Below are 13,499 nucleotides of genomic sequence, written 5' to 3'. Positions count from 1 at the left end.
ACGGCATTTTTTCCTTATCCATAGCAGGCGCAAAGTCAAGCTACATACATAGATACAAACATACATATTAGACAAAGTACATGTGGCACAATAACAAAACTTAAACAAGAAATTTTTGCGGTGAAGCAACAGTAAAAAAGATGCCGAAAAGCCAAACGTCCACCAAATGTTCGCGAGGACAATATGAAGTAATAAATTTCCGGTTAGCGTACGCTTTCAAGTGGTTATCTTTCTTTGTGTGCGACCCTTGCGCTTTGGCTTGCGTACTCGCTATTGTTGTTTAGTTTGACGTCCAAAATGCATACATGTATGTATGTATGTTCATGCTAAAATATGTTAGCATGTGTGGATTTGTGTGTACAATTTCTTTTACCAACAGTTTGGACAGCACTGCTCTGTTCGAAAGGTCTAAAAGAGATTTTTTTTTATAGCTTGTCACTTTGCATATTGCCGATGTCAATTCAATTTACTTGAAGTGGGCGGAGAGTGAACTATTTTTTTGTACTTAAAGTGATTACAAGCAGCTGCACGCATCTATGCTTGTGTCTGTAAGTGCGTGTGTGTGTGTGTGTGTGCTGACGTATGCGCTAGTAGTAGTTGCAAAGGGTGCGTGCGGTGGGTGTGGCAGCGGCCAATGTAAATTTGTCATGTTAGACAAGTTAGTTGTCAGCTGCTTTGTGGGAGTTGGCGCAACAATCGTACGCTCCCTTCGGTGGGGTGGGTTGGTGCTGAGTTGACAATAGATTTCGGCGTACATGGCGTATGAGTAATATGATTTTAAAATTTCGACAAGTGTTATAAGAAAGATGTAGTATATAAGAAGTTTTTATTAAGCACATACACATATTTATATCTGCCAGCTTAAACTAAATGAAGAAAAAAATTATTTCCTCACAGCCAGTTTCACCAGATTCATTTAAGTGAAAATTACTTTAATTTTTTCGGTTTTTGGTTTCACCAATCCACTTTAATTTGTTTTTAATTTTGATTTAAGTGACCTATAATTACATCAGAATAATCACACCCAGAGGTGTTACTCGTTTAATCAGCTGATCATTGTGTATCTGCTGCTTACTTGTATAGCAGCTCTGCTTTTACAACACAGCGTGCCAAAGCTCTCAGTACAAATGAAAGCTTTCGCTGGCCTAGTCTGTTTTACAACAACCACTTTTTACTCACTTAAATAAATAGCTTATTGAAACTGGAAATAATTTAAATGAGAATTATAAAAAAATTTAATTAAAGTTGATTTCCACTTAAATGAGTTTGGTGAAATTGGCTGTAAGTATAGTATGTTTTCTTTAATTATGTACAGTGGGGAGCAAAAATGTCACACAGGCTACTTTTTTAAATATTAGCATATTTTTCATATTAAAACTTTTTCGTTGATTTTAAATTAAAATATTGTCTACGCTGTAGCTAAAACAGATGTTATCAATGTTTTAAAGCAAAGAAAAAAAAATAGAAAAATTTTCTGGAAAATAGCGTTAATTTTAAATTTTCTTTTGCTATGGTCTTTCGCTTTTTTACATGAAACAAATGTCTATTATGAAAATTTGCGCAAAATATGTGTGTATATTGAAAATTAAAAAACCGAAAAAGACTTCAAACTTGCACGTTTCATAAAAACGTATAAAACTGCATACTCAGAAGTGTTTTACAAATTTATATCAAAAAGTTAGAAAATTTTATGAAAATATGAAGAATGTATTCTAATGTTTGTTTTTTTTTTTAGTTTAAAACTTTGATTAAATATGTTTAAGCTATAGTATATATTTTAATCAAACATCAACGGAAATGTTTTATTATGAAAAATACATATGTATGGTAATATTAAAAAAAATGTCATTTTGACATTTTTTCTCCCCACTGTATAGCCATTAAAATAATTTTATTAGCTACAAAAAAAAAAAAAATACCTTTGCTTTGCTAATTTTTTCGACTACCGTACATAGTGAAAACAATAAGAGGTTTTATATTTTAGGTAACGAAACTTCTACATCGTTGCAAGATATTGAGAATTCCTCACACAAACAAAGTGATCATTCAAGAAGTCCAGGTATGCAAAGTCAAAAAATGAGTAGAAAACGTGGACGTTCAGTTATAGACAAAGACAAAGATGGTACAGTATCAAAGAGGCTGCGCATGGATGTAAATTTGACTAGTAATAAGGATTCAGAGTTTCGTAGTGATTTACAGGATAACCCTGGACAGGATGAATTGGATAATAATTTTCAAACTAAGCGATATTTTCCTCATCACTTGATTGGACTTATGTATCGATTAGACTTGTCGGTGCTTTGCTCACTTAGAGAGTCTATGTATAAAAAGAAATATCCTTTATTATCGTTAGCGTTTGGAGATTCCGAAATTGATAAATTTAATGATATTGTCCTTCGTTATGAAAACAAATCTATTCATATAAAAATTGAACATGGAGATAACTATTACGTAAATAACGACATTGGTTATGCTCGATTATTTGCTAAAAAGAAACAAAATTTTTCTATCCATAATTACTTTGATAGTTTTGTTAAACATCTTATCTCTAAATCAGATAGTTTATCAAATAATATAGAACATCTTGTTTTATATACTAATTTAGGCCTCGATATTACAAAAGAAAATAATTTAAGAGAAAGAAAATTCAAAAATCTTTATCCTCTTAAATTTGATAGCATAAACATAGAAGAATTTGATATTTTAAAAGACTTTTTGTCTATAGATGACAATACGCAAGAGAGTGCGTTTTATCGATTTTCGCTAGATAAGACAACAAAAGAAGAACTTTTAAAACGGTTAGAATTTTCGTCGGCTGTGCAGAAATTAATAAAAGAAAGAAAAATTTCTCAGCTATTTGTAAAAGAAATAAAAGAAGCATTTTTCGATAAATTAGTGTTTGCAGTTAATCAGCCTAGCAGAGAAGAGTTGAACAGCATTATAAAAAATGAAATAGCAAAAAATAGCATAGTTCAAGATGATTATATAGCATTACAGGAAAGAGTGCTACGCGATTTAGCAGCTATCGAAAAGGATAACAAACTCGAGAATCATGTATCGAGAATTATATATGAATTCAATTTATTAATGCTCTGCTTGCACGATATGTTTTTGTATAAAAACATATTTTCCATAAATTATGAGGGAAGGAGCTATGATATATCTAATAACATAGCCCTTATTTATAAAGATAAAATCACTTACGTAAAGGCTTACAATACAAATCGTGATATCGGCTATAGCCAGTTATTGGCCTCTAAAGGGAGTATGTTTTCTATCAAAAAGTATTTTACCCTTTTTGTTAAGGAACTAAGAGAGAGTATGGAATACTTTGTTATCTTTACCAATGCAAATCTAGATCTTACAGAAGAAAAGACGTTAAATCTAAACGTGAGATCTAAAGATTTTTATCCTTTAAAATTTGATAACGATAAAGCTTTAAGAGATTGTTCGTGTATAAATGGAAATGGTCTTTATCGATTTGTGCAAGAAGAAACAAGAAAAAAGCTTTTAAGTATTTTAAAACTTCCAATTTCTCTGCAAAGAGAAAAAGAAGATAGACGACTTTCTATTGAGAATGAACAAGAAATAAAAGAAAAATTTTTAGACAAACTAATATTTGCAATTAATCAACCTAATAGGGAAGAACTGAATGATATTATTAAAGATGAGATAGATATATCCAATGTTCCATATAATTATGAAGAATTACACGAAATAGCATTACGTTGGTCAGAGTCTCATGAATATGGCCCTCTTAACGAAGGAATAATGGAAAAGCTTTTTGTAGATATAAAAAATAATAGATCTAGTTATAAGAAGATTAAAAATAAAAACATTAATGAAGAAATAAGATTTGCTAAAAGTGTGATTGGTAGAGACGGGACACCTGCATTTAATCATTTCGTACATTTTTTAACTACAAGGGAAGGGATGAAGTGTCTACAAATTCTAAAGAGGGAAGGAATAGATCTAGCTCGTATGTCCAGTATTATAACTAAAGCAGGATCTAATGCTCCTAGAGCTTTTAAAGATTTATATGAATTGTGGTTTGATCAACAAGGAAATAAGACAAAATATCTAAAAACTCTAGAAGAGAAAGGGATAAATTTAACTAATATATCCAGTATTCTACACAAAGCAGGAATAAATGCGGCAAAAGCTTTTAAAGACTTGTATGACCTATGGTTTGATGCACAAGGAGATAAGACTCAATATTTAAAAACTCTGGATAAAGAAGGAATAGATTTAGCTCGTATGTCCAGTATTTTAAGTGCAGCAGGAGACAAAGCCGCAAAATCTTTTAAAGACTTGTATGACCTATGGTTTGATGAACATGGAAATAAAACTCGATATTTAAAAGCGTTAGAAAAAGAAGGCATACGTTTAACAAATGTATCCGGTATTTTAAGCAAAGCACGACTTAATGCTCCTAAAGCCTTTAAGGAGTTATGCGATCTTTGGTTTGATGAAGAAGGAAGGACAACAAAATATTTAAAAACTTTGAAAAAACAAGAGATAAATCTAAACAATGTATCCAGTATTTTAAACGGAGCAGGACCAAATGCTGCAAACGTCTTTAAAGACTTATATAACCTGTGGTTTGATGAAAAAGGAAAGAAAACCATATATTTAAAAACTCTGCGGAAAGAAGGAATAAAGCTTTCTAATATGTCCAGTATTTTAAATAAATCAGGATCTAATGCTCCTAGAGCTTTTAAAAACTTGTATGACATTTGGTTTAATGAAGAAGGAAAGAAAACACAGTACTTAGAAGCTCTAGAAAAAGAAGGAGTAAACATTGCTACTATAACGGGTATTCTACGTGGTGCGAAACTTAATGCTCCTAAAGCCTTTAAAGAGTTATGCGATCTTTGGTTTGATGAAGAAGGCAAGAAAACACAATACTTAAAAACTCTAGAAAAAGAAGGAATAAATCTAACCAATATGTCTAGTATTTTAAATGGAGCAGGAGTCAACGCTCCTAAGGCCTTTAAAGATCTATATAATGCCTTTTTTGATAAACACGGAAAGAAAAAACGATATTTAAAGCATTTTATTAAAGGAAAAGGTAGGGAGGAGAGTTTTACAATGCATAACTTATCCGGTATTTTAAGTAAAGCGGGAGCTAAAGCTGCAGATGCTTTTGAAGAATTCCATAATGTTTGTTTTAATAACGAAGGAAAGGAAACAAAATTTTTAGATGATTTCTACAATATAGGCTTTAAACCAAGCAACTTATCCTCCATACTACATAGAGGAGGAATTCGTGCTTCTTCTATTCTAAAACGGTTCTATAGTATTTGTTTTAATAATGAAGGAAAGAAAACAAAAATTTTAGATGATTTCTATAATATAGGTTTTAAGCCAGGGGATATATGTATTATGTTGAGCGGAACACCAGATGGTTTAGAAAAATTGCATGATTTTTGTTTTTTAGCGAAAACCAAGAAGTATCTTAAGCATTTCGTAAATGATAAAGCAGGTTTTACGCTGAGCAATTTGTGTAATATATTATATGGAGCAAAACGAAATGTTTGTACCGCTCTAAAAGCTTTTCATGATGTTTGTTTTAATAATAAAGGAAAAAGAACAAAATTATTAAATGATTTCTATAGTGCAAATTTTAATTCATGTGATTTAACTGCTATATTATCCATGGCAGGAAATAATGCCGCTTCTATTTTAATAAATTTTCATGAATCTTGTTTTAATAAAGAAAGTTATTTAAATCACTTCTTAAGTGAAAAAACACTTTTCGAGCCGCTACATTTATCTAAAATATTACATGGAGCAGGTACTAAACTTTGTCATATTTTTGAAAAATTGCATGGTCTTTGTTTTGATAAAGCAGGAAATAAAACAAAATATTTAAACCGTCTTATTAAAAAGAACCCATCGAATGAGATAGTTAATATACTATATCAAAAAGTTAGAAAAGCTCCTTAACGACATAATATTATTAGTGGGTTAGGGAAAAGAAAATAAGGAAATATAAATAATCTTACAGTAGGCGAGTACAGTAGTATGGTTGGATAGCTCAGGTCTTTAAATACTAGTAGTAATTAATTTTAGAATAAAAAGAAAAGTGTGTGATAGTTTTTAATTTTAAAAGTACAAAACGATGGCGTTCAAAATTTTGAACAGTTTTGACTATTTATCTTTTGTTTGTTCAATGTTCTTTTTTTGTATATAAAAATATAGATCTTTATCTATCAAATACAAATTCCACAAACTTTTCATCCCAAGTCCAATCATTTTAATTTTAATTTCTAGAATAATTTTTGATATGCAGTTTTATAGCTTATTAAATTCTAGTACAATAAAGTGCAATTCGTTGAATTCGCTAAAAAATCGACTTGATTTTTGATATTCTTGTTTTTTTTGCATTACGCATTTTCTTCTATACAAAGTTATTTTTTATATGGAAAAAAGGGCATAACACCGTAAGAAAAAAGAAACTTCAAAAATCAGTGCTATAAGCTCTAAAATTGCATACCAAAAATTAGTTTAGAAATTCGAATTAAAATACTTGGAAATGGGATGAAAAGTTTGTGCAATTTTTAAATTTTTGTACAAAATTTGAATTTTAGACTTTTATGGTTTTTGTTGGACATGGAGCTGAACTTTAATAAAAAATTAATGAACCTTAAAAAAGCAAAAGAAAAGCGGTCAAAACTGGTAAAAATGTTGATGTGCTATCTTTTGTTGCGGGCTGTATATTATTCTTTTTATAAAAAAGGTTCAGTTTTAACCATATAAATTTTTCTTCGGATTGAATTTTATCTTTTTTGTTTAAATTATTTGTTACCTAAAATTAAGGGAATCATTTTAAACAGCACACAGCCTCAGTATCTAAAACTAGCTGAGCGAGTCTTAACTAACCTTCTATATTATTTTGAAAAAAAACTCTACTCATAAAATGCGTAAATATGGAGTAAAGAAAACTTTATCCTCTAACTACCACTTACAAACTCTACTCACTCCGTTAGTTTGATCCAATGCTAATTGCGGGCCAAAATCAATTGATATCACTATTTCGCCGCCTAATTGTAGAGCCCCCCCCACCTCCACGCTGTTGGTGCGGGACATATTTTCATACCATGATGATCTTGCTATATCAACTATGTATATCATGCTGTTGAAGCCAGTACCCACCTACAAAATTGATCAGTTGTTGCAAATTCTGGTCTATAAGCAGATCATCATGTACCTGTGTACCTTCTGGGATATCTGGACAACGAACCCTTATTCTCTGCAATATTTCCTAATCTTATGACCCGTTTTTTATTGCCCTCAAGATAACGAACCGCAACTCATCGATTATTTCCTAGATCAAATAATGTTATGGAAGTATGGATCGTTATCAAAACGAAATTATACTGTAGGGACGCTAAATTGACACAAAATACGTAAACTTAATTTTGAATTACATATCTGTATACTCTCTTTCTAGATCAGGTAATTTTAATTTTCAAGATATTTTCATTTTAAGTTTGCATTGCGAATGAAAATAAAATTACAACTTTAAGGCCAGTATGCAGCTCTCAAGAAAAGCAAAAACTCCATATAAAATCATGTACAAGAAATGTCAAATGTTGTGTCAAATTTCCTTAAGGCAGTACGCAGTTCTTAAGAAATTTGCTAAGCTTTCAACTACGGTTTTCTAAAGTTTTTTGTGAAAAAAATGCAGAAGGCAACCCAACTTTGCAACAGAAATATATGCCAGTTCCATTATTTCTTGAGGTATCGGATGCCAAAATTTCGTGGACATACACACGAATTAATGGCAATTTTTTTCTTGACCGTTTTCATGAGACCTGCATACTGACCTTTAACATCGAAAATATTACTAATACACTATGTAGGACGGGTGGTACGACATTATTTCCTGCTCCTATTTAATACAAAAAATTATTTCACATTTTAAATTGTCCATTAAAACGGTGTTTACATATGTTTCGATTTTCGTTGTTAATAGCTTGATTAAAAAAAAAAAAAAATGGACTTTAATGCAAATAAAAAAAAAATATACAAAAGATTTATTTTTCTATTTTCTTCTTTGCTAAAGCTTGATTTTTTTCATCAAAAATATCTTGGTGACATGATCTGATCTGGAAACATGGTATACATAATCTACGACTCAATATTAAGTTTACGTATTACGGCGTTTTTTTGTGTCATTTCAAAACTTGAGATTTATTTTTTGAGATTTCATTTGCAATATCAGAATCAAACGCAGTAGCAAAAATACGAAATCAGAATGCTGGAAAAAATCGATATTTTCTAACGGAGTGCAAAAAGATGGGCATTGATTCAAAAAACACTCTAACCTTTCTGCAAACTCGATTTAACAAACTTCTAACTAACCCTATATTTTCCCCATTATAATGCATAAAACACCTTTACTTACTATGACTAGACAAACCACTAAGATCAGGTGATGCTAATTCGGTACGGTGATACTAGAAACACTTACAAAAAAAAAAAAGAAAATATATATATTTCTTATTATAGGAAATATTCCTTAAAGTCCCTAACCACGCAAACATTAAAACTTGCCAGATTTTCTGATGGACAATTCTCTTTTGCAAACCGTAAAATCTCTAATATCTGATGTTTTATTCCAACTCCATCCACGTTTATCTACATTTGCCCTTAAATCTGCAGTTAATGCAGCGAATAGAGGTGTAATTACAGCTGTATCATCGGAAAAGATAAAAATGATTGTATGCTCATTAAAGCAATTGCATCCCCAAATATCCACAATGATTCACCTATATAGCTTGGGCGCTTAACTTCGGATTTGCCAATAGCACATTTGAAAGCGAGGAAAGGGGGGGGGGAGTCCTTAATCCCAGCCTGCAAGAATTTTGCCTGCAGGTACTGAAATTTCTTCATAGCACTAGCGCTGATCTATGTTTTTAGATTGGGCCGTGCATTACGGATCTGTATATCGTTTTCCTACTTAGATCAGATCATTTTCCCAACATAATTATTTTCATTTTTATAAAAAAATCACATTTTAACAGGGAAAAAATTAAATAAAAATATAACAGATTTTTTGTCAAACTTTAGTTCTTTTGCAAAAAAATCATAAAAATTAAATAAAAATGTCTAATATTTTCTTCTATGACCCTACCGTACATGGCGTACTCGTACATGCAAAAGCTTTTAAAGGCCGATATGATATTTGGTTCAATGAGCAAGTAAATAAAACACAATATTTAAAAAAAAGAAAAAGGAAAAGGAAAAGTTGCATAGTGTTTGTTTTAGTGACAAAGGAAACAGAACAGGACTTCTAGATGATTTCTATAAGGCAGATTTTACGCCAAGTAACTTATCATCTAAATACGTTATGTGGAGCAGGAATGCATGCTTCTTTTAATTTAAAAGGATTACATTGTACTTGCTTCAATGAGAAAAGAGAAAAACCCAAAAGTTTTAAATGATTTCCATAAGACAGTTTTACACCGCCTGATTTATGTGGTATGTTGACTGCAGTAGTCAATAGTTTAAAAGAGTTTCATAATTTTTGTTTTACGGAAGAAACAAACAAATATTTGAATCATTTCTTAATTAAGAAAAAAGGTTTTATACCAAAAAATTTTATCTAAGATATTGCATGGAGCACCAGCTAATATTTGTTCTGCTTAAAGAAAATTTCCATGATATTTGTTTTGATGAAGCAGTAAACAGAACACAGATTTTAGATGATTCTTATGAGGCAGGTTTTAGAGCAGGTGATTTGTCTTAATATATTATCCCTGGCAGGAAATAATGTCGAGAGATTTATTCACGAAACGACAAACAATCGAAAAAACGAGTAGAGTCAGTGTACTACAATAATAAGATGGAAGAGTTGCGCATATTAAAATTTGTATCACTCATTGAACCAGTAGAACAAAGGCTTTATTTACCTTCGTTTGAAGCGCGTGCGGTTAAGACTGATGGTAAATGTGTAACGATTTCACGGTGGCTTATCTTAGGCTTTATTTGTGATTTCAGCGATAACACCAATAGCCTATTTGTCGCCTTCTTCTCTAGCTTTTTCAGTTCAGTAGCATCATCAAGTTTTTGAACGACGACAGAATACGTTTTATTTCCTGTTTATCTGACCAGTTGAATCTATTTATAGCTATTCATAGGCCTTTTTATTTATTACATCAGCACCTTTTAGTTTTTTCAGCGCTTCTCCACTAGTTTCAACTGCATATTTAAAAAAGCACTAAGATATATCAACTTTTCAACTTTATCTTCTAACCGTTCTTCTTTTGTTTTCGGAAATTTTGTCAATTCAATAATTAGTACCAGGTTTGACGGAACTTTGCTCGAAATGTATATACTTTTTAAAGTTTCCAAGGTTTGGGTATAAAATAATTGTCGCTTGGAGAGTTTTAATTTATAATTTTTTTTTTTTATGTAATAACTGTTAATGGAATTTATTATTTAGAACTACTGTGTAATATACACATATTTATGTATATTTTCGCTTGATATTTGAGCCTAATAAATACCTCAGCAATCAGCGAAATAAAATAAAAATAGAAAACTAAAAAAAAGTTATGTTGATAAACAAAAAATATTGCCAAAATTTTAGCCTATATGAAGCCGCAGAATTCTACAAAAAGAATATTTTGAGATAAATTAAAAACAATTTAGCTTTTGATATCTAATAAATTGCATTAAAAAATTGCATTATTTAAAAATAGGCTAGGATGAAGAGTACATATCTTACAAAGAAAGGCTTTTTGAAATTCATCAGATATTAAAATTTGTATTACAACCAAAAAACCTGGCAACCTTTATCTAGAATATTTTTGGATTAAATTTCTTATTTGGTATCCATATTGCATTATTTCAGTTAAATTTTGTATAATCGAAAATAAGTGGCAACTTTACACTAGCATCCTAAGGGATAACATTTATTATATAAATAAAGTTTTGTTTAAGGTTCTTTTTTTAGTAGCCATGAATAGTAATATTGTAACTTTATTTTCTAAGCAAAAAATGAAATAAATTTACGATTCAAAATAAGTGGAAACCTTACCAAAAATATTTCTGAACTGGGGATTTTCCGAAAATATGTTCACTTGAAACCCATATTATGATGTTTTATTTAATTTGTAACTAATTTAGAATATGTGAAACCGCTTTATAAGTATCTATTTATAAAAATCCACAAAATCTTTAGAGAAACCTATGTATATGGATTAATATACATATGTATATGGCGGCTGCTGCGGCGCCTGGGGTCAAGCCCTGCTCAACCCAACATCGAAAAATAAAAAATCTTCTATCGCCAAGACTTCGGTGTTTTCCCCATTTTTCCTAACAAACTAATAGCGGCACAAAGCTCAAATAACTCCATTGAAAAAAAAAAAAGTTTTTTCTAATAGCGATCGCCCCCCGGCAGCCAATGGCAAACCTCTGAGTGTATTTCTGCCATGAAAAACAGCTTCTCATTAAAATACAATCGCCGTTGGGAGTCGGCATAAAATCGTAGGTCCCCCACCCATTTGTGTGACAACATCAAGGCGCACGCCACAAAACGGAGGAGAAGCTCGGCCAAAAACTAACATATGTGTAAGCGCCAATATATTTTTCCTTCAAAAGAATAAAATCCTCCATAAATTAAAAAAAAATTTCCACAATCCAGATACCTTTTTTTGGAGTGGTTTTAATTTCAGAGTAAAAAAAAAATCACGTGATTTTTGTATGAACGAACTCCAACCTCGAAGATTGCCAACAAAATAAACTGAAAGTTCTCAATTTACATATCTAAAAACATCACGAAAAGTCCCAAAAAACACAGAGACACCAGATAAGTTGCCAACAAATTAAAAAATCACCGAAGCATCCAGAAAAAATATCTCGAAAATACGGAGAATCCTGCAAAAGCCTGAACGGCTAAAAAAATGAGAAAATCCGGTCTTCCGCATTTCATCGCTTTTTAACAGCGGTAAAAGCATAGACAGATAGCAGCGTTTATCCGCGAAAACTCGATAATTCGGAATTATCTCGGGAATTGATCCAGACTAAGCGCTACACTAAATTCCCTAACTTAGTACGGATCAATGGCATTTTCAGTGACAACACTGACCAAAACTCAGAGAACGTAGATAACACAGAACATGCAAATCTAGCTTGGACACCATACAAATTCAGGTAGGAATCCAATTGAAATTAAATAAGAACTCATTTGAATTAAAGTTATTTTACATAAAAAATGCAAGTTAATTTATTTTTTTAGAGTTTAAAGACCACAGCAACTATAACTACATTAAAAAAAAAAATAAAAGTAAGAATTGAATAATCTAAACAAAATTTTTAAAGTTTTGCTGGCCGTGGGTTTCGAACTCATGACTTCGCGGCTCGCTTAATCCGCAATACTGCCGCCTGTCAGGGTAGAATTTTGATCAGATCAACTGCGCCGTTAATCCGGTTTAACGTTGCCGTCTGTCCATGCTATAAGCCAAATGAACCTTCATTCGAACTCAGTAGCACAGGGCGTATGCGTAACATTAAATAGAAATAAACAATCTCTTCCTACATGGCGTATGAGTAACATTTTGTTTTTCATCTTGTTTTTTTTTTGCAGCGTCTAGTGCAAACGGCGAATCAAGCAACAACAATGTTGCTAGCGAGAAGACAACAAAGCCAACTACCACAGCTACAACAACAAAAACAACTACAACATAAGAAACAACAACAACCAAAACAACAACCAAAACAACAACAAAAACAACGACTCACAACACTTCCACATCAATGCAGCAACAGCAGCAACAACAACAACAGCTGTTGCAACAACAACACCAACAGCAGCAACAGCAACAACAACAGCTTCAACTGCAGACGACGCAAAAGCAATCACTGGCGCAGCAGTTAACCAACAACATAATATTGTTGCGCGGCTCACGGAACGAGAACGGACAGATTGTCATACAGAATAAGCATGGCATTATTAGTATTTATAATGAGCAGCAACCACCACCACAACAACAACAGCCGCAACAGCCGCAACAGCCGCAACAGCAGTTGGAACATCAGCAGCATAAGCAACAACAGAAAATTGATAAAACAAACGTTGCTGCAACATTGACACAATTGCCCACAACCACGACTGTTGCACGCAAATCAATACAAGCAACAACACATGCAACAACAACAACACCAACAAGCAAAAGCACGGTATATGTTGCCACTAAAGAAAGTGTTGCTGGTGGCGGTGGTGGCACTGGTGCAGTGGCTTCGGTTGCCGGGAGTAGCAGCAGCAGCGGCGGTGGCACTGCAACTGGCAATACAACCAATACCATTCTGCTGCAAACGCCAATCAATGCTAGCCAATTGGAGTCGGTGTTGCTGCATACGGCGAATATGAAGAAATCGTCCGCCAACGCTACAGCCGCAGATCGCCAGTATCTCTTCAAAACGGTGAGTAATTGCTAATTGCATAGCAAAAATCGAGTTTCGTTATCATACAAATATTCTATTTG

The 13,499-nt window shown here is 32.2% G+C and overlaps 1 protein-coding gene across 1 annotated transcript; it reads left to right on the top strand.

Moving 5' to 3' along the window:
• Nucleotides 1–11,670: 11,670 nt before the first annotated feature.
• LOC118754966 (probable basic-leucine zipper transcription factor Q) lies at nt 11,671–13,438 on the top strand (the record flags this gene model as incomplete). The annotated part of the gene is given in 2 exon segments (XM_036489827.1): nt 11,671–12,168; nt 12,602–13,438. A coding segment is annotated over 1 exon segment (667 nt), but the record flags the coding sequence as incomplete, so codon positions are not given.
• Between the last annotated feature and the right edge of the window lie 61 nt (nt 13,439–13,499).

This window comes from Rhagoletis pomonella, unplaced genomic scaffold, assembly GCF_013731165.1.
Source record: "Rhagoletis pomonella isolate Grant_MI unplaced genomic scaffold, Rhpom_1.0 Rhpom_scaffold_05001, whole genome shotgun sequence".
NCBI classification, from domain to species: Eukaryota; Metazoa; Arthropoda; class Insecta; order Diptera; family Tephritidae; genus Rhagoletis; species Rhagoletis pomonella.
Note: the sequence above shows the minus strand (reverse complement) of the source record. Positions and strands in the feature narration are given on the sequence as shown.